Source organism: Pongo abelii, chromosome 1 (genome assembly GCF_028885655.2).
Source record: "Pongo abelii isolate AG06213 chromosome 1, NHGRI_mPonAbe1-v2.0_pri, whole genome shotgun sequence".
Taxonomy (NCBI): domain Eukaryota; kingdom Metazoa; phylum Chordata; class Mammalia; order Primates; family Hominidae; genus Pongo; species Pongo abelii.
Genome location: NC_071985.2, coordinates 233,141,039 through 233,157,063, shown reverse-complemented (window position 1 = coordinate 233,157,063; position 16,025 = coordinate 233,141,039). Strand labels below are relative to the sequence as shown.

At 63.7% G+C, this 16,025-nt stretch overlaps 2 protein-coding genes across 2 annotated transcripts; one reads left to right on the top strand and one right to left on the bottom strand.

Annotated features, from left to right (window-relative positions):
- The first annotated feature begins 169 nt into the window (after positions 1-169).
- PLEKHN1 (pleckstrin homology domain containing N1) lies at positions 170-10,150 on the top strand. Its single transcript, XM_024238948.3, has 16 exons — positions 170-902; positions 992-1,091; positions 4,526-4,672; positions 4,770-4,850; positions 4,935-5,007; positions 5,129-5,256; positions 5,327-5,458; positions 5,583-5,663; positions 6,334-6,409; positions 6,549-6,685; positions 7,122-7,259; positions 7,435-7,575; positions 7,749-7,889; positions 8,082-8,300; positions 8,565-8,613; positions 8,691-10,150. The coding sequence occupies exons 1-16, from the start codon at positions 820-822 to the stop codon at positions 8,822-8,824; spliced, it is 1,860 nt and encodes a 619-aa protein (XP_024094716.2). The 5' UTR covers positions 170-819; the 3' UTR covers positions 8,825-10,150.
- PERM1 (PPARGC1 and ESRR induced regulator, muscle 1) lies at positions 10,150-15,740 on the bottom strand. The gene is made up of 4 exons (XM_063716237.1): positions 13,424-15,740; positions 12,079-13,288; positions 10,740-10,865; positions 10,150-10,535 (listed from the first exon to the last, which is right to left on the bottom strand). Exons 1-4 carry the CDS (start codon positions 14,441-14,443, stop codon positions 10,444-10,446), a joined length of 2,448 nt encoding a protein of 815 aa, XP_063572307.1. The 5' UTR covers positions 14,444-15,740; the 3' UTR covers positions 10,150-10,443.
- Positions 15,741-16,025: the final 285 nt, after the last annotated feature.

Here is a 16,025-nt window from a genome sequence, read left to right as displayed (position 1 = left end):
TCAGGCTGAGCATCTCTCTCTGGTTTGTGGGGCAGCTGCGCAACTTTGGGTCCTGTCTGGGGGTCCAGGGTGAGGGGTGTGGGGGGGGGTGGCCTGAGATGTGCAAGCATCTGGGAGCTGCAAGGCAGAGCTGCGCATCCAGGAAGGGTGGGGGCTGTGGAGTTCCTGTGGACCAGCGTCCCAGTGTGGGTGGGGTTTGCCTGGGCTGGGTACTGAGGCCAAGGTCCCCGCCACATCGTGGGCTCTGGGGGTAGGGCTGGGGAGGACAGCCTTGCCCCCGAGTACGCTGACTGTCCTGGCCGTCTAGGGGGCATGTGGCCTTCCTGAGTCCCTTTAAGCCTTGGGGACCCTGACTTGGGTCTGTGGTGAGGGGGTCCAGGCAGGAGGGGAGACTGCGGTGGCTTTGGCCGCCGTCTCCCGTGCTGGAACTCCTGCCTCAGCCCTCCCTGCAGTCACCGGTGACTCAAGCCGGCCAGGGTTTAGATGGAAACAGGATGTGTGGGCATGTTGTTTGGGGGGGGCCTGGAAGGTCACCCCAGGTTCACCAAGCCAGAGCACAGGCAAGTGGGGTGCCCCTGCACACTGGAGGCCTTGTCTGGGCCAGAGGGGTGCTCCCCCCAAGGCTGGCCTCTCGAGTGAAGGACCCAGGGCAGAGACCTGCACGGCTCAGGTAGGGGCCAGGCCTCTTCCAGAAAGGCTCCACCCTCGCCCAGCCCTGGGTGCCGGGCGGGACGTCCCAGAGCCCCGCCTGCCCGCGGGAGGCGGGGGCAGGAGGCTGTGGACAGGGACCCAGACTTGCCGACCTGCACGACGCTGGCCATGGGGAACAGCCACTGTGTCCCTCAGGCCCCCAGGAGGCTCCGGGCCTCCTTCTCCAGAAAGCCCTCGCTGAAGGGAAACAGGTGAGCGGGGCGTGGGTGCGGCCACCTGGGCGCAGGGCTCCCCCACCCGCGCCGGGGCCAAGCCACGAGACCCCTTGCCTTGTCCCCAGACAGGACAGCGCGCGAATGCCGGCCGGCTTGCTGGGCCCGGAGGCTGCTCGAAGCGGGGACGCCGCGGCCAACAAGCTCTTCCACTACATCCCCGGCACGGTGAGCGCGGCGCGCGCGGTGGCTGTGGTCTGGGAGCGTGGCTCTGCCCGCGCGTGTGTGCCGCGTGTCCGTGCAGCTCAGGGTCTTCCCCTCGCCCCCGGGGCATTCAGACCCCGGTAGGTGAGGAGCCGACGCTGACTGCCCCGCCCTGGGGAGCTCACCCGGCCGAAAGTCTGAGCGGAGAGCGAAACTGCGACGCAGGACTGAGTCAGTCGGGAGCGAGCCGGGCGGGGCGGGCCGCGGGCGGGGCCTCCCGGGATCTCCTCCCGCAGGGAACCAGCACACGTGTCTCTGTCGCTGCAATGGGGCTCGGGGTCGTGCTGGTAGTGTCACTTGAGAGTAAGGGGCCTCAGATGAGCAGTGAGCCAGCGGGTCACCTACACCGGCCTTTCTCCCTGGGTGTCCCGCGGGAAGTTGCTGCTGGGTATGGCCGCCTGGTCCACAGCAACCCCTCTGTGCACGTTCCCGCCTCCTCCCAGCCTGCCAAGGCCATGCAGCAAGGAGGTGTCTCCCAAGCACACACTAGGCCACTTCTCCGTGGAAGGAGCAGAAGACCACCCCCCCAGCCCCTGTGGGACTAAGGGTCTTCACAGGGTATATGCCCAGCCCCTTTCAGATGTGTCTGGTGCTGGGTTGAGGGAACAGGACGAGGAACCTGGGCTTCAGGGCAGACAGGAACCCCCACTGCACCCCCATCAGGCAGCCTGGATGGGTGGGCTCTGCTATGTGCAGGCCCTCGGAGCGTCTGGGGGAGAGGATGCCTGCCCTGCACTCCTGGGTCCAGCAGCTGGCATGGCCGTGCAGACCCCTTTGCCAACATGCCCCTGCCAGGCAGGAAGCTCGTGCCGTACCCTCTCCTGACCTCCAGAGTTTCAGGGCTCTCTGCAGACAGGTGCTGGTTTTTTAAACCACGCTGCCTCAGAGGAGTCGGCAGGGAGAGGGAGCCAGGCTGGGTTAGGGGTGGGATCCCTTTGGCTGCATCTCAGACGCCACTCCCTCTGTCCAGGCCCAGGACATGCAGTGTGACCCTGGGGGGTCCTGTGAGGTGTGATGGGTGGCCCTAGTGGTCCTCCTTTGCCACGACATGGTAGCCAGAGAGGCAACAACCTGCTGACCCTCAGGAAATGGGGCTGGGGGAGGAGCTCTGGGCCGGTCCTGGAGCCAGTGCTCCGCGGCCCTGTGCCTAGGCCCTGCACCCAATGCTGTGAGCTGGCTCTGCCACAGCTCCAAGCTGAGTCCTCCCCGGGGCCCCGAGGCTGAGCTGGGCTGCAGGGCCAGCTGTGTGGCCCTTCCTGGTCTGTGGCCTGTTTTTCATGGGTGCCAACCCGGCATCAGTTCCCACGCTGGGTGTGGGTACAGGAGGCCCCACCCAGAGGCAGAAGGCTGGGGAAGCCATGCGTCTGTCTGTTCACATTCCTGGGCCTGCTCAGGGGCAACTAAGCTTGGCCAGGGCACAGCAGCTCTGCAGGTAGCTCTCGCCAGCTCCTAGAGGGAGCAGGACACCTTCCCACTTGCCCCTGAGCCTGTGGATCACAGAGGTCTCCAGCCCCGGGTTCACACCCATCCCCTTTCTGACCTCTCTAACCTGGTGATCGAAGCCTGCATTTATAGAGGACTGTGTGTGCCAGGATTGGCTATATGTGGCGTGGATGTGGAGTCCCCTCCCCTCTCAGCACATGCAGTGATACCCACAGCACATCCCAGGCCCTGTCTTAGGCTCTGGGGACACAGCAGTGAACGGAATAGACAACCCCTGTTCTGCTAGTGCTCCCATTCCCACGGCAGAGACAGACGATGGGACAAATCAGTAGAAGATCCAGGGAGGAGGGTGGGGTCGGTGCTAAGGAGAAAAACAGAAGGGATGGGTCCTGGTGCTCCCATTCCCACAGCAGAGACAGACGATGGGACAAATCAATAGAAGATCCAGTGAGAAGGGTGGGGTCGGTGCTAAGGAGAAAAACAGAGGGGATGGGTGCAGAGGATCAGGGAACGCTGGAATTTTAGAAGGGCTTTCAGAAAAGGACTTCTTGGAGCAGGTAATGTCTGAGCAAAGCTGCAAAGCGGGTAAGGAGGGGGGTCAGGGCTGAGCGGTCCCCAAAGCAGGAACAGAACATGCAGCGGCCGGACAGCATGGGCCTGATGTGAGGAGACAGTGAGGCCAGGGCAGCCACGGAGACCCCTCGGGGGAGACCCCTCGGGGCACTGCCAGGATCCGGCTGTCCCCTGAGTGAGGCATGCGGAGCGGCCAACACACACTCAGAGGATCGACCCCAGAAATCTCCTCACATATTTCAGGCTGGGGGCTGGAAATGGGCGACGGTGAGGACATTGACACCGAGGAAATTGGCAAACGTTACAAATCAGGGCATCGGTGTGTTTCTGTGTCTGTTTTTTGTAGAACCAGGTGTTAAACGTTTACCATCCAATACTGGAGACGTGGGAGGGTTTTGAGTGTTACCCAAACACCCCCAAATTCTTCTAACAAGTCTTCAGAGGTTGAATAACCAAAGCCATGTTATGCAGCTTAGGAAAGAATGAAGATAGGTTTAATCCACTGAGTCCAGATCTCACCATCTCTACCACTAGACCAGGCAGCTCTGTGTGGGGAAGTGTGTCTGTGTGTGCATGTGTGTGTGCACAAGTGTGTATGCACATGTGTATATGTGCGTGTGTGTGCGCACACATCTGTGTGTAGGTGCACAGGTGTATGTGTATACGTGTGTGTTGGTGTATTTGTGTGTATGTGGAAATGTATGCATGTATGCAGTGTGTGCATGTATGTGTGTGCAAGTGTATGTGTGCATGTGTGTACGTGTATGTATAGGTGTGCATGTGTATGTGTGCACGTGTGTATGTGCACGTGTGTATGTGTATGCATGTGTATTTGGGTGTATTTGTGTGTGGATATGTATACATGTATGCACGTGTGTGCAGATCTGTGTATGTGTGCAAGTACATGTGTGTGCACGTGTGTATCCATGCATATGTGTGCATGTGTGTACATGTGTGTATAAGTGCACGTGTGTGTTCACGTGTGTATGCATCTGTGTCTGTATTGTGTGGCATGTATGTCTATTGTGTGTATGTGTGTATGCATATGTGGGTGTATGCGTGTGTACATGTGTAGGTGTGCGCATATACGGATGCATGCATGTTGCCCGTATGTGCACGTATCGGGTGTGTGTGCATGTACATGTACACGAATGTGCATGTATGCATATATGTATGCACGTGTGTGTAAATTCTGCCGTGACTGTTTTCCTGTGGAAAGGCTGAGTGTGCAGGTTCTGTGCCTGTGGGGGGCTGTTCTTCACATATGTGTTGGGTGGCTGTGCACAGGCAGACCATGCTGTAGTCCTGTAGCTGTGTGGGTGCGAGCGGAGGGGGTGGGGGGCTCAGGGGAGGCTCCCTCCCCTGAGGTCTGCTCCTCCTAGGACATCCTGGACCTGGAGAACCAGCGAGAAAACCTGGAGCAGCCATTCCTGAGTGTGTTCAAGAAGGGGCGGCGGAGGGTGCCTGTGAGGAACCTGGGAAAAGTTGTGCATTACGCCAAGGTCCAGCTGCGGTTCCAGCACAGCCAGGTGGGGGCCGGGCTGGGTGGGGCAGGCTCAGGGTGCAGCATCCCCATCAGCCTGGGGCTCCCCAGACTTTGCACTGACGACCCTGCTCCCTGTGCAGGATGTCAGCGACTGCTACCTGGAGCTATTCCCCGCTCACCTGTACTTCCAGGCCCACGGCTCTGAAGGACTCACATTTCAGGTGAGGCGGTGGGCAGTGGGGTGGGGCCATGGCCGCCCTTCCCTCCATGGATCCCTGAAGCTCCTCCTACCTTGTGCCTGGCAGGGGCTGTTACCACTGACGGAGCTGAGCGTCTGCCCACTCGAGGGGTCCCGAGAGCACGCCTTCCAGATCACAGGTGTTTGGGATGCTTCCCAGGCCCCCAGAGGCACTCCTGACCCAGGACTTGGAGAGGGGCCTGCCCTGTGGGCTGCGGAGCATGTGTGTGTATGTGTGTGCCCTCTCTGCCCTGCCCGCAGGCCCGCTGCCCGCACCCCTCCTGGTGCTCTGCCCCAGCCGGGCCGAGCTGGACCGCTGGCTTTACCACCTGGAGAAGCAGACGGCCCTCCTCGGGGGGCCACAGCGCTGCCACTCGGCACCCCCACAGGTCAGTGCCGGGGACCCAACGCCCCTCCCCACCCTGATCCTCGCAGCCTGCTCTGACCTCCTCCTCACAGGGGTCCTGCGGAGACGAGCTCCCCTGGACTCTGCAGCGCCGTCTAACCCGGCTGCGGACGGCGTCTGGGCACGAACCCGGCGGCAGTGCTGTCTGTGCCTCGAGGGTCAAGCTGCAGCACCTGCCCGCACAGGTGGGTGGGAGGTGCGTGGGGCTGTAGGGGAACGGGAGGGGTGCAGGGTGGTAGGCAGGACAGGGACCGGCCCCGGGTGCACAGCAGCTCAGTTCCCCCATCGTTTGACCCCACCCCCACTCAGGAGCAGTGGGAGCGGCTCTTGGTCCTGTACCCAACGTCCTTGGCCATTTTCTCTGAGGAGCTGGACGGGCTTTGCTTCAAGGTGGGCCCCTCCCCACTGCAGGCCCGCCCCAGGGAGGCACTTGTGTGGGGGTGGGAGGGGGCGGCCATGCAGGAGGAACCTGTATTTCGGGACTTGTTGAGACAGAGCGCAGGGCCCTGCCCACCCAGCCCACGGTCCTGGTCAGTCTGGTCTCTGCTGTGACATGGAGGAGCCCCTGCCCGCCCTGAGGTTCTCACCATGAGGTTCTTGACCGTCACCCTGGGGTGGGCAGCATGGGGCTGAGAGCCCCTCCCGGGGACTCCCTTGTGTGTGCCTGCCCGTGAGGGGTGTGTGTGCACACATGCGTGTGCCTGTGTCCTCCAGGGCGGGCTCCGGGAAGGGGGTGTGCACTCACGGTAACCTTCAGTCACTGAGGAACAAACACAGGGCCTTCCCCATGGTTCCCCTGGCCCAACTTCTTCTCTGGGGACCCCAGGAGGCCAGTCCTGTGGCTTTGTGTGTCTGCCCCTAGCCGGCGAAGGCCCCCACGCCAGGGTTGGCGGTAGCCCCAGGAGACATGGGACCCACTGGCCTCCCTCAGGCTGGCGGCCTCGGTGCCCAGCTCTCCAAGTACCCAGCCAAGCTCTGGAGGGCAAGAGGGTGGGATGAGGCCAGGCGGGGCTCCGGGGCTGCCCCCACAAAGGCCTGGCCCTCAATCTCCGCCCCGCAGGGGGAGCTCCCACTCCGTGCTGTCCACATCAACCTGGAGGAGAAGGAAAAGCAGATCCGCTCCTTCCTGATTGAAGGTGGGGCCCTGACCCCGGTTCTGCCTCCTGCCTGGCCAGGCCATGGTGGGGCAGGAGCCTGGGGGACGCCCGACTCTTTAGTGGGAGCGCTGAGGGGTGCAACCCACCCTGCCAGCCCCTCACAGCATCTGTATGCCAGGCCCCCTCATCAACACCATCCGCGTGGTGTGCGCCAGCTATGAGGACTACGGTCACTGGCTGCTGTGCCTTCGAGCCGTCACCCACAGGGAGGGGGCCCCGCCGCTGCCTGGTGCTGAGAGCTTCCCAGGGTCGCAGGTGAGGGGTCAGTAGGCCCCACAGCCCAGGTCCTGGGCAGTGGTAAAAAGGGGGCAGCAGACCAGGCATGGTGGCACACGCCTGTAATCCCAGCATTTTAGGAGGCTGAGGCGGGCGGATCATTTGAGGTCAGGAGTTCGAGATCAGCCTGACCGACATGGAGAAACTCTGTCTCTATTAAAAATACAAAAAAATTAGCCGGGCATGGCGGTGCATCCCTGTAACCCCAGCTACTCAGGAGGCTGAGGCAGGAGAATCGCTTGACCGGAAGGCGGAGGTTGCAGTGAGCCAAGATCGTGCCACTGCACTCCAGCCTGGGCGACAGAATAAGACTTCCTCCCAAAAAGATAAAAGGGGGGACAGCAGGGTGGGTCCAGGCAGGGGTGGGTGGGGAGGGGGTCCAGCCTTCACTCACCCCCACTCACTGCCCATCCAGGTTATGGGCAGTGGCCGGGGCTCATTCTCCTCAGGCGGACAGACCAGCTGGGACGCGCCCCCCTCCACCCGCACCAGCCACTCCCTGCCTGAGTCCTCAGTGCCATCCACCGTGGGCTGCTCCTCCCAGCACACACCGGTGAGCGCTTATGGGGTGGCAGACAAAAGTGGGGCAGAAGGCTGACGGGTAAGTGTGTGTTGGGGACCCTGGTTCCTTAGGGGAACTCAGACTGGAGGGAGCCCCTTGCAGCCTCAGAGAGTTGCACGGGAGAGGGGCCAAAGGGCTCTTTCTGGAAGGTTTGTAGTCCCCACAGGACCAGGCCAACTCTGACCGCACCAGCATTGGCCGACGGAGGACCGAGCTGAGACGCAGTGGCAGCAGCCGGTCACCCAGGAGCAAGGCCCGGGCAGAGGGCCGCGGGCCTGTCACCCCACTGCACCTGGACCTGACCCAGGTGGGCCCAGCACACCCACCCAGCCCCTGGCCTGGTTCCCACCATTCTGCACCACTGGCCTCTGTCTCTGGGCCCAGTTGTCCTGGAGCCACCCAGAGGCCTCTTGCACAGAGAAGGGGTGGCCTAGGCTGTTTCTAGCCGAGAAGCCCATCTCTCCCACCTCTGCCCTGCAGCTGAACAGGCTGAGCCTGGAGAGCAGCCCAGACTCCCCTGACCACACTTCGGAAACATCACACTCGCCCCTCTATGCCGACCCCTACACACCACCCGCCACCTCCCACCGCAGGGTCACAGATGTCCGGGGCCTGGAGGAGGTCAGGCCCCTGCTGGGTGACAGAAAGGGTGGGAGGTACCTGCAGCCTGAGGTTGGGGAGGTCTAGACCGTGCCTCTCACCCTGGGGTCTGGGGCTGCCCCAAGCCTGAGGTCTGTTCAGGCTCTGATGGGAGGTTGAGGTTCTGGGGGTCCCTGGATGCCACCCAGGCCCCAGCCCAGGCTCTCCCGGCAGTTCCTCAGTGCCATGCAGAGTGCACCCGGACCTGTGCCCTTGAGCCCACTCCCCTCGGTGCCTGTGTCTGTGCCTGCGTCTGACCCTCGCTCCAGCTCCTCCGGCCCCGCTGGCCCCCACTTGCTCTCCAAGAAGGGAGCCCTGCAGTCCAGAGCCACTCAGAGACACCGGGGCTCAGCCAAGGATGAGGGGCCGCAGCCCCCAGACTCCCCTCAGCTTGTGAGTAGCAGCCCCCACGCCAGTGTGCCCTGGGCTCGGGGCTGGCTGGGGGGCTGGTGTGGGGCCTCCTGGGACTCCGAGGGAGCAGGGAGAGAAACAGGAGGACGGGGGCAGATGGAGACCAGGGGGACCAGCAGAGAGGTGGGGAGATGGGACTGGGGAGGGAGAGCAGGGGGACGTGGGGGGCTGCACATCGACGGACCATTTCCAAGCTCCCTGCCTGGGGCTGTGCCCGGCTCTCAGACTTGCGGTTTGGGGTTCCAGATCTCCTGTGCCAGGGAAGGTTCGCCCGAACCCCGGCTGCCTCTGACAGGTGAGTGAGGGTCCTGCCTCCTGGGGTGAGTGCCTGTTGCCTCCCACAGGCTGACACATCTCTGCCTTCCCTACCAGATGGGCGGTCCCCCAGGAGGAGCCGGGACCCTGGCTACGACCACCTCTGGGACGAGACTTTGTCTTCCTCCCACCAGAAGTGCCCCCAGCTTGGAGGGCCTGAAGCCAGCGGGGGGCTTGTGCAGTGGATCTGATGGCCGCGGTGAGGTGGGTTCTCAGGACCACCCTCGCCAAGCTCCAGGGTACCTGCCCCTCTAACCCACTTCAAATTACAAGTCAGGGTCTGAACCCGGTGTGATGGGGGGAGTCTCCAGGGCCCTGAGTTCAGAGCCCGTCCCTCGGCTCCTGCTTCTTGGTGCCAGCAGCTGGGGCAGGGAAGGGCGGGAGGGGCCCCATCCAAAGGATGCCCTGGCCAGTGAGGCTGGGTCACAGGTCAGGGAGGTCCTGGCCGTCCACAGGGTCAGCCCTCAGCTCAGCCCGCCAGGAGACTCACTGGGAGTGGGAGGGCAGCACGGGCGTGAAGGTCAGAGGACAGAGAAAGGTCAGCAGGGTCAGAGTATGTGAGGTCAGAGGGCATGAGGGTCACAGGTCAGCAAGGCGTGAGGAGCACAAGCCAGGGTGTCCCGAGAAGGAGGGCGGGTGGGTCCTTGAATGGCCTGGTGTGCGCCACGGGGCAGCACGGGAGACGCTGACACCACCGGACGAGAAAGAAAAAAGAGAGAAGAGAGAGAAGAGAAGAGAAAAGAGAAGAGAAGAAAGAAGAGAACAGAGAAGAGAAGAGAAAAGAAGGAAATAGAATGAGAAAAAGAAGAAAGAAAAAGAAAAGATAGAATTTTATTGGTGCTGCATCCACGTGTTCTCCGCTCAGCAGCCAGGGTCTCCCACAGTCTTGGGGACCCTGCACCTGCTGCCGCGGCAGGACCCCCACCCGGCACCCGGCCAGGCAGCCCCCTTCCTCTGCCACCTCGGGCCCCTCACCGACCTTCCCACCTCATCTCTGACTCCTCTTGGCTGTGGGTCCCCAGCTGCCCCACAGGAGCCCCCAGGACAACCCCAGGAGCCCAGCCCTCCATCTGATGCCGCCGAATTCTCCCTCTGCACCTGCACCCAGGGCTCCAGGGGAGGGGCTCGAGGCTCTGCCACAGACCCCCCACCCTGCAGGGGCTGCTGCACTGGGGAGGGGCAGGCAGAGCCTTCACTGTCTCAGGCCAGAGCCCCCAAAGGCCTGGCCACAGTCCTTCAAGGATCAAGAGTGATGGGCCTTGGAGCCCTTGCCAGCCCAGCCCACCTGTGAGGAGGCTGCCCATCCCCTCTTTGAGGCCACCCTGTGTCCTCGCCCCTGCCTCCGCCCAGAGCTCCAGCCGGAGCCTCTTGCTGCTCAGACCCCTCCGAGGTCCAAGTCCTGTCCTGCCACTCAGCCCCCACTGCATCCCAGAAGAAACGCAGGGTGCGGTTACATTTGATTTCAGATAAACAATAACTTCTTAGTAAAATGACTCCCCACTATTGCATGTCTGAAATTCACCAAATGCCCTGTGTTCTCATCTGTGAATCTGGTCACCCTCCTACCCAGCCACCTGCCTGCCCTCCACCCACCCAGACTTTAGCACCTCCCCTCCCAGGCATGGGGAGTGGCGTGGCCACTGGCTGGATCCTCAGGTGAGTTGGAGGCGAGCAGCACCAGGACACGCCCCCCTCCTGGACGCCGTAGAAGAGAAGGGTCAGAGGGCCTGGGCGAGGGCGGCACCTCCTCCTGCCCCGGGCGCCTGTGGTCGTCTCCTCATCCCGCATCTCCCTGGCCCGGGCCTGGCTCCTAGGAGCTTGGGCTGCGGCTGCGGCGCCCTTGCCCCACCTGCCGGCGGAAGTAGCGGATGGCAGAGATGGTGCCGATGTTGGCCAGCAAGACTGCAAGAGAAGCACAGGGTCTTCTGAGGGCCAGCCTGGCTGTCGGCACCGTCTGCCCACAAGACCGGTGCAGCCAGGGCCGCAGCTCAGCCTGGGGGGAGCAGGTCAGGGGTGAGCCCCGGGGACCCCATGAACCCCTCGTCCTGCCAGCGTCCCTCGGTCTGGCTTCTAAGCGCAGCTCCCGCTGCCCCCAGGCACCCGAACCTGTCTTCCAGGCGTCTGGGGTATGCAGATCTGATGTCCTCACAGCCCAGGTGGCAAAGGCTACAAACACCAGGCACATGTCATTCTGGCTGAAGGCAAATGATGGGACAGGCCCCCGGAGCTCCCCTAGGACAGAAGCTCACCTTTAGCCCCATGGCTGCACTCAGAGATGGCCCTGCACACGCCCACCCCAGGAACCGTCTGCCCCCACCCCCACCAACCCTGGGAACCGCCTCCAACCCCCCCAACCCCGGGAACCGCCTGCTCCCCAACCCCCAACCCAGGGAACCTCCTCCCACCCCCCCAACCCCGGGAACCGCCTGCTCCCCAACCCCCAACCCAGGGAACCTCCTCCCACCCCCCCAACCCCGGGAACCGCCTCCCACCCCCCCAACCCCGGGAACCGCCTCCCACCCACCCAACCCCGGGAACCGCCTCCCACCCCCCCAACCCCGGGAACCGCCTCCCACCCCCCCAACCCCGGGAACCGCCTCCCACCCCCCCAACCCCGGGAACCGCCTCCCACCCCCCCAACCCCGGGAACCGCCTCCCACCCCCCCAACCCCGGGAACCGCCTCCCACCCTCCCCAACCCCGGGAACCGCCTCCCACCCCCCCAACCCCGGGAATCACCTGCCCCCCAACAACCCTGGGAACCGCCTGCCCCACCCCCCCCAACCCCTGGAACCGCCTGCCCCACACAGGCCTGCCCTGCACACTCTTGGCCTGGGAACTGCCTGCCCCAGATACATCCATCATGGGACACATCTGTCCTAAGATACATTTGTGCTGGACATGTCTGTCCTGGACACGTCTTCCCGAGACCCCTCTGTCGTGGACACGTCTTCCCGGGAACCGCCTGCCTGGGAGGCGTCTGCTGGAGTCACATCTCCCCCGTGCTTCCTCTGCCTGAGACTTGGGTGACCTGGTTGAGTTGGGCCAGTTTGGGGGAAGCCGGTGGAGCCCCCGTTTTCTGGTCTGTAAAGCATCTCCCAGAGGAGATGAGTGTGAGATGTGCCTTGCAGAGTGCCTGACCCTGAAGGCAGCGAGGCCTGGGCGGGAACCCTGCCAGAGGCGGGCGGAGGGACACCACCGTCACATGGGCCCGAACACAGGGCAACGGCCGCGCAGAGCCAACCCCCTGAACAGCCCGGGTGCCTGACCTGGGCCATCCCGTCTGGACTGTGTCCTGGGATGACTGGGGGCTGGTCCCCAGGCTCCCCTGCTAGCGGATGACCCGAGCCTGGCCTGCCCGTCCCCAGCGGCCCCCTCCCTGGCCAAGCTCCCTGGACAGTGTGTGCCTGGGACCTGGACGGGCTGTGGGATCCGAGAGCACGTACCTGCCCGTCTAAGAGCCAGGTGGAGCCGCTCTACCACGGCTGGCATGAGGGGGGTCCCAGGCCCCACCCCCTGGGAGGCCGACCGGGGAGGCTCCAGGGCCTGCAGCGGGAGCGGGTCAGCCGGCCCCAGCACGCCCTCAAGCCTGTCCTCCCCGAAGAAGAAGTGTTCATAGACCTCAGGGATGGAGATGGGCACGGGGTCTCCAGGTAGGGGGGCCGGCACAGGATCAGCTCTCGGGAGCGGCTCCGGGGGCCCTCTCTGCCTCGACCTCTGGGCTCCACCGTCTGGGAAGAAGAACTCGCACATGTCTGGCCACTGGACGCCTGCCGGATCCTGACCGGCTGCTGCCGCCTCGTCGTCTTCGTCTTCCTCGATGGTGTCACAGAAGAAGAACTCGTAGGCCTCCGGGAGGTTCAGGGCAAAGCTGCTCCCGGGCCCGGCCCTCGTCACGGCAGAGGGAGGGGGGCGAGGCAGGTGCTTGAGGATCCGAGGCTGGTGGGTCCGGGGCCTGACGGCCACAGCATCCCAGGCTCCGGGCCCCCCGTGGCCCCCAGTTGCTGTCTGGGGGGCTGAGGGCCAGGCTGAGGCCTCTCCTGAGCCTGGCTTGTTGGGGCCGGGCCCAGCCACAGAGAAGCCAGGCCCAGCTACGGAGGAGCCAGGTCCAGCCACGGAGAAGCGCACTTTCTTCTTCCTGGGGACTTGGGTGAGACCCAGTGTGGGTGCCCCAGAGCAGCATCCAGGGGCCCCTGCTGAGGGCTCAGACACAACAACCTCCGTCTCCACCACATCAGGCCCAGCTCTGCAGGTGGGAGACCAGGCGGGGCCAGCGGCGTCAGCTCTGGGAACAGGTGTAGACACAAGCCCGCTGGACTCGGTCATCCTCAGCACAGCCTCCGAGACAGGTGGAGATGAAGCCACCTCTAGCTTAGCCACTGGGCCTGCTGTAGGCCAGGCCACATCTAGGCCATGTTTGGAGGCAGGTATGGACACAGCCATGTCAGGCTGCGGCTCGGAGGCAGGTGTGGACACAGCCATGTCCGTGTCCAGTTGTGGCTTGGAGATGGGTGTAGACAGAGCCACACTGGACTGAGGCTCAGAAGCTGGTGTAGACACAGCTGTGTCAGATTGCGGCTCGGAGGCAGGTGTAGACACAGCCATGTCCCTGTCAGGTTGCGGCTCGGAGGCAGGTGTAGACACAGCCATGTCCCTGTCAGGTTGTGGCTTGGAGACAGGTGTACACACAGCCATGTCCATGTCAGGTTGCGGTTCGGAGGCAGGTGTAGACACAGCCATGTCCCTGTCAGATTGTGGCTCGGAGGCAGGTGTACACACAGTCATGTCCATGTCAGGTTGCGGCTCGGAGGCAGGTGTAGACACAGCCATGTCCCTGTCAGATTGTGGCTCGGAGGCAGGTGTACACACAGCCATGTCCATGTCAGGTTGCGGCTCAGAGGCGGGTGTACACACAGCCATGTCTGACTTAGCCCTTGAGACATCTGGGAGGGCTTCCCGGACAGTCGTGGACACTGTGTGCAGCTTGGCTCGGCGGGGGGTTCTGATTTGGTCTGTGCTTTGCTCAGTCACAGGGACAGGTGTAGACAGGCCCAAACCTGGCCCTGGTCTGTCTCCCTGCACAGGGGACCTGGGGCCAGGCTCAGGAGCTCCTGCAGGACCTGGCCCCAACTCCTCCTGCCCGGCTTTGGCCATCAGCTTTGCCATCTCAGGACTGGCCGCAGGGAGCAGCGGGGAGCCCATCCGGGCAGAAGCAGAGGCTCCTGCCTGCCCACCCCCCTTGGCACCCACAGCTCGCCTCTTCTTTCGACTGGGGCTCCGTGGTGGGGCTCCAGGGCTATCAGGGGGCCTCTGGGAGCCAGTGCTGTGGCCAGGGGACTCGGGACTCCCAGGGGGCTCACCAGGGGGCCGTGGGGCAGGGCCCTGCAGAAGCCTCTGCATCTGGTCTCCAGAAGACGCCGGACCAGGGCAGGATGAGCACTGGCCGGGAGGGCTGGCGCCGGGGTCGAGGGACGGTGGAGCTTCTGCCCGTGCGGACGTGCTGGGTGTCTGCTGACCGGTCCCCAGGGCCAGGACAGGCTCACACTGAGACCTGCTGACCGGCTGCTGTGTGGCCACATCCTCCTCCTCGCAGCCCCGCCAGCTCCGCCCTCCTGCAGCTGGCTGCCCAGTTGGGAGAGGTGGGGCCCTGGGGGGACTGCTGCCACTGCTGTCCCCTTGGTCAATGTCACTGGACAAGGGCTCGTCCCCAGAGGCCAGGCCGGCCTGCAGGAGGCCACACTCATCGGCGGTGGCTGAGAACTCGGCCCAGTCCTGGTCACTCAGCTGGACGCTGTACTGGAAATTTTCCATGTGGGGTCAGCAGAGGCACTGGAGGGCAGCAGAATGGGTCCGGTGGGGTCTCCGTGGGTTCAGGCCCCGGGCACCACCCTGCCCATGCTGACCCTGCCCCAGGAGACCTGGGAGCTCCCACCGCCTCGGGGCTCCATCTGTGCCCAGAAAGGAAGAGAACAGCGTCCGAGGGGAGGGCCGCACTTCCTTCAAACCTAGTGGTGACGATTTCCAAGTTAGAAGATCCCCAGCTCCCATGACCCTAGTTCCCAACGCACCCCAAATGATAGCTGTGTAATGATGCAGTGTTACATTCCTAGAATCAAAGATGATTTTCGACCAGTAAAGCTATAAAACCAGCCGTCCTCAGGTTTGAATGCTCATTTTCCCATCACACCTCAGCTGGGGCAGCCTCACCCCCTCCACCTTCTGCCAGAGCTGTCTTTACACGGCAAAGCACCTTTCAGGGTCCACCCAATGGGACCAGTGCCCTCGGGGGGTGGGCAGCCCTGGTCCATCCCAGTGCGCCCCAGCTGGCAGCTGGCCCCAGGAAAGGTTTACAGGGCCCAGCAGGTGCCCAGCCCTCGGTGATGACCTTCCAATCGCCTTCGCTGAGCTCACCAGGTGGTGCCGGCCAGAGCTGGCCCAAGTCAGCAGGGAGAGCCTGAGCAGGAGGTGCAGGGTGCGGTGGGTCTCTTGACCCAGCAGCCACCTCGGGCCGTCCTCGAGGTCTGCACCACGACCCAGGCCTGCCCGGCTGCCCAGGGTGCCTTCCTTTGCCTCATCTCGGAGAAGCAAGGAGACCCCAGCCGGCAGTCCGGTCTACCCCTAGAGGGGGCCGCCCTCGGCCTCAGGTCAGCCCCTCTGGACCAGGGAGTGGGAAGTCACTTTGGCGGGGACAGTCCTGAGACGGAGGCCAGGGCATGGTGGCTTCCCGCCCACTGACCTTCGCCCTCTTCTCTGGTCTCTTGAGAAGCCTCTGTGGGGGTTGCTGCCATTGGGACCCGTTGGGTCAGGAGCAAGCAGCTGACCATGTCCTACCTGGGTCCCGGCGGCCGAGCTGCGCGTCTGAGCTGCCCATCCCGGGGCGGCATGGTGCTAGGCTGGCTGCACAGGCTCCACCCCCTGTGCCAAAAATACCACGTCCCTGTGGTCACATGAGACTCGTGCCAGCCGTCAGGGTCCAGGCCACAAATAGATGGCATTTGAGGGCCCTCCAGCTACAGTACGTGAGGACGACTTCCTGGCACGGGGCCGGGCCGAGGTGGGGTCAGACACGGGCCGGAGGACGCTGACCAGCAGGCAGCACCGCTCAGTTCCCGTGCCTCCGCCACCCGCAGTGAAACCTCAGACCTGCCCTCCCTGCCACCCCTGGAATGTTCCTGGCCTGCTTCTGAGATGGCCTCTGTGTCCTGGCCAGGGCTTGTGCCTCCCTGTCCTGACCTCCGGGGCTCATGTGAGGGTGAGTGACCTGCGTAGCCACGCAGCCAGGGAGCGTCAGCGTCAGAGCCCCCACGCCCGGCTCCACTCAGCTGCACCCTCCAGGCCGTCCTGACCTTGGGGTTCATGGTGCCCATTCCCAGGCAGGTTCTGAGCCAGGGGA

Excerpts from the sequence above, each read along its gene's own strand:
- PLEKHN1 (XM_024238948.3), top strand. The coding sequence starts at position 820 with ATGGGGAACAGCCACTGTGTCCCTCAGGCCCCCAGGAGGCTCCGGGCC. Across the intron at positions 4,851-4,934 it reads CTGAAGGACTCACATTTCAG|GGGCTGTTACCACTGACGGA; the intron begins GTGAGGCGGTGG and ends TGTGCCTGGCAG. Across the intron at positions 6,410-6,548 it reads CCGCTCCTTCCTGATTGAAG|GCCCCCTCATCAACACCATC; the intron begins GTGGGGCCCTGA and ends TCTGTATGCCAG.
- PERM1 (XM_063716237.1), bottom strand. The coding sequence starts at position 14,443 with ATGGAAAATTTCCAGTACAGCGTCCAGCTGAGTGACCAGGACTGGGCC. Across the intron at positions 13,289-13,423 it reads CCTCCGAGCCGCAACCTGAC|AGGGACATGGCTGTGTCTAC; the intron begins ATGGACATGACT and ends CCACAACCTGAC. Across the intron at positions 10,866-12,078 it reads CCTGGCTCTTAGACGGGCAG|GGGAGCTCCGGGGGCCTGTC; the intron begins GTACGTGCTCTC and ends CTTCTGTCCTAG.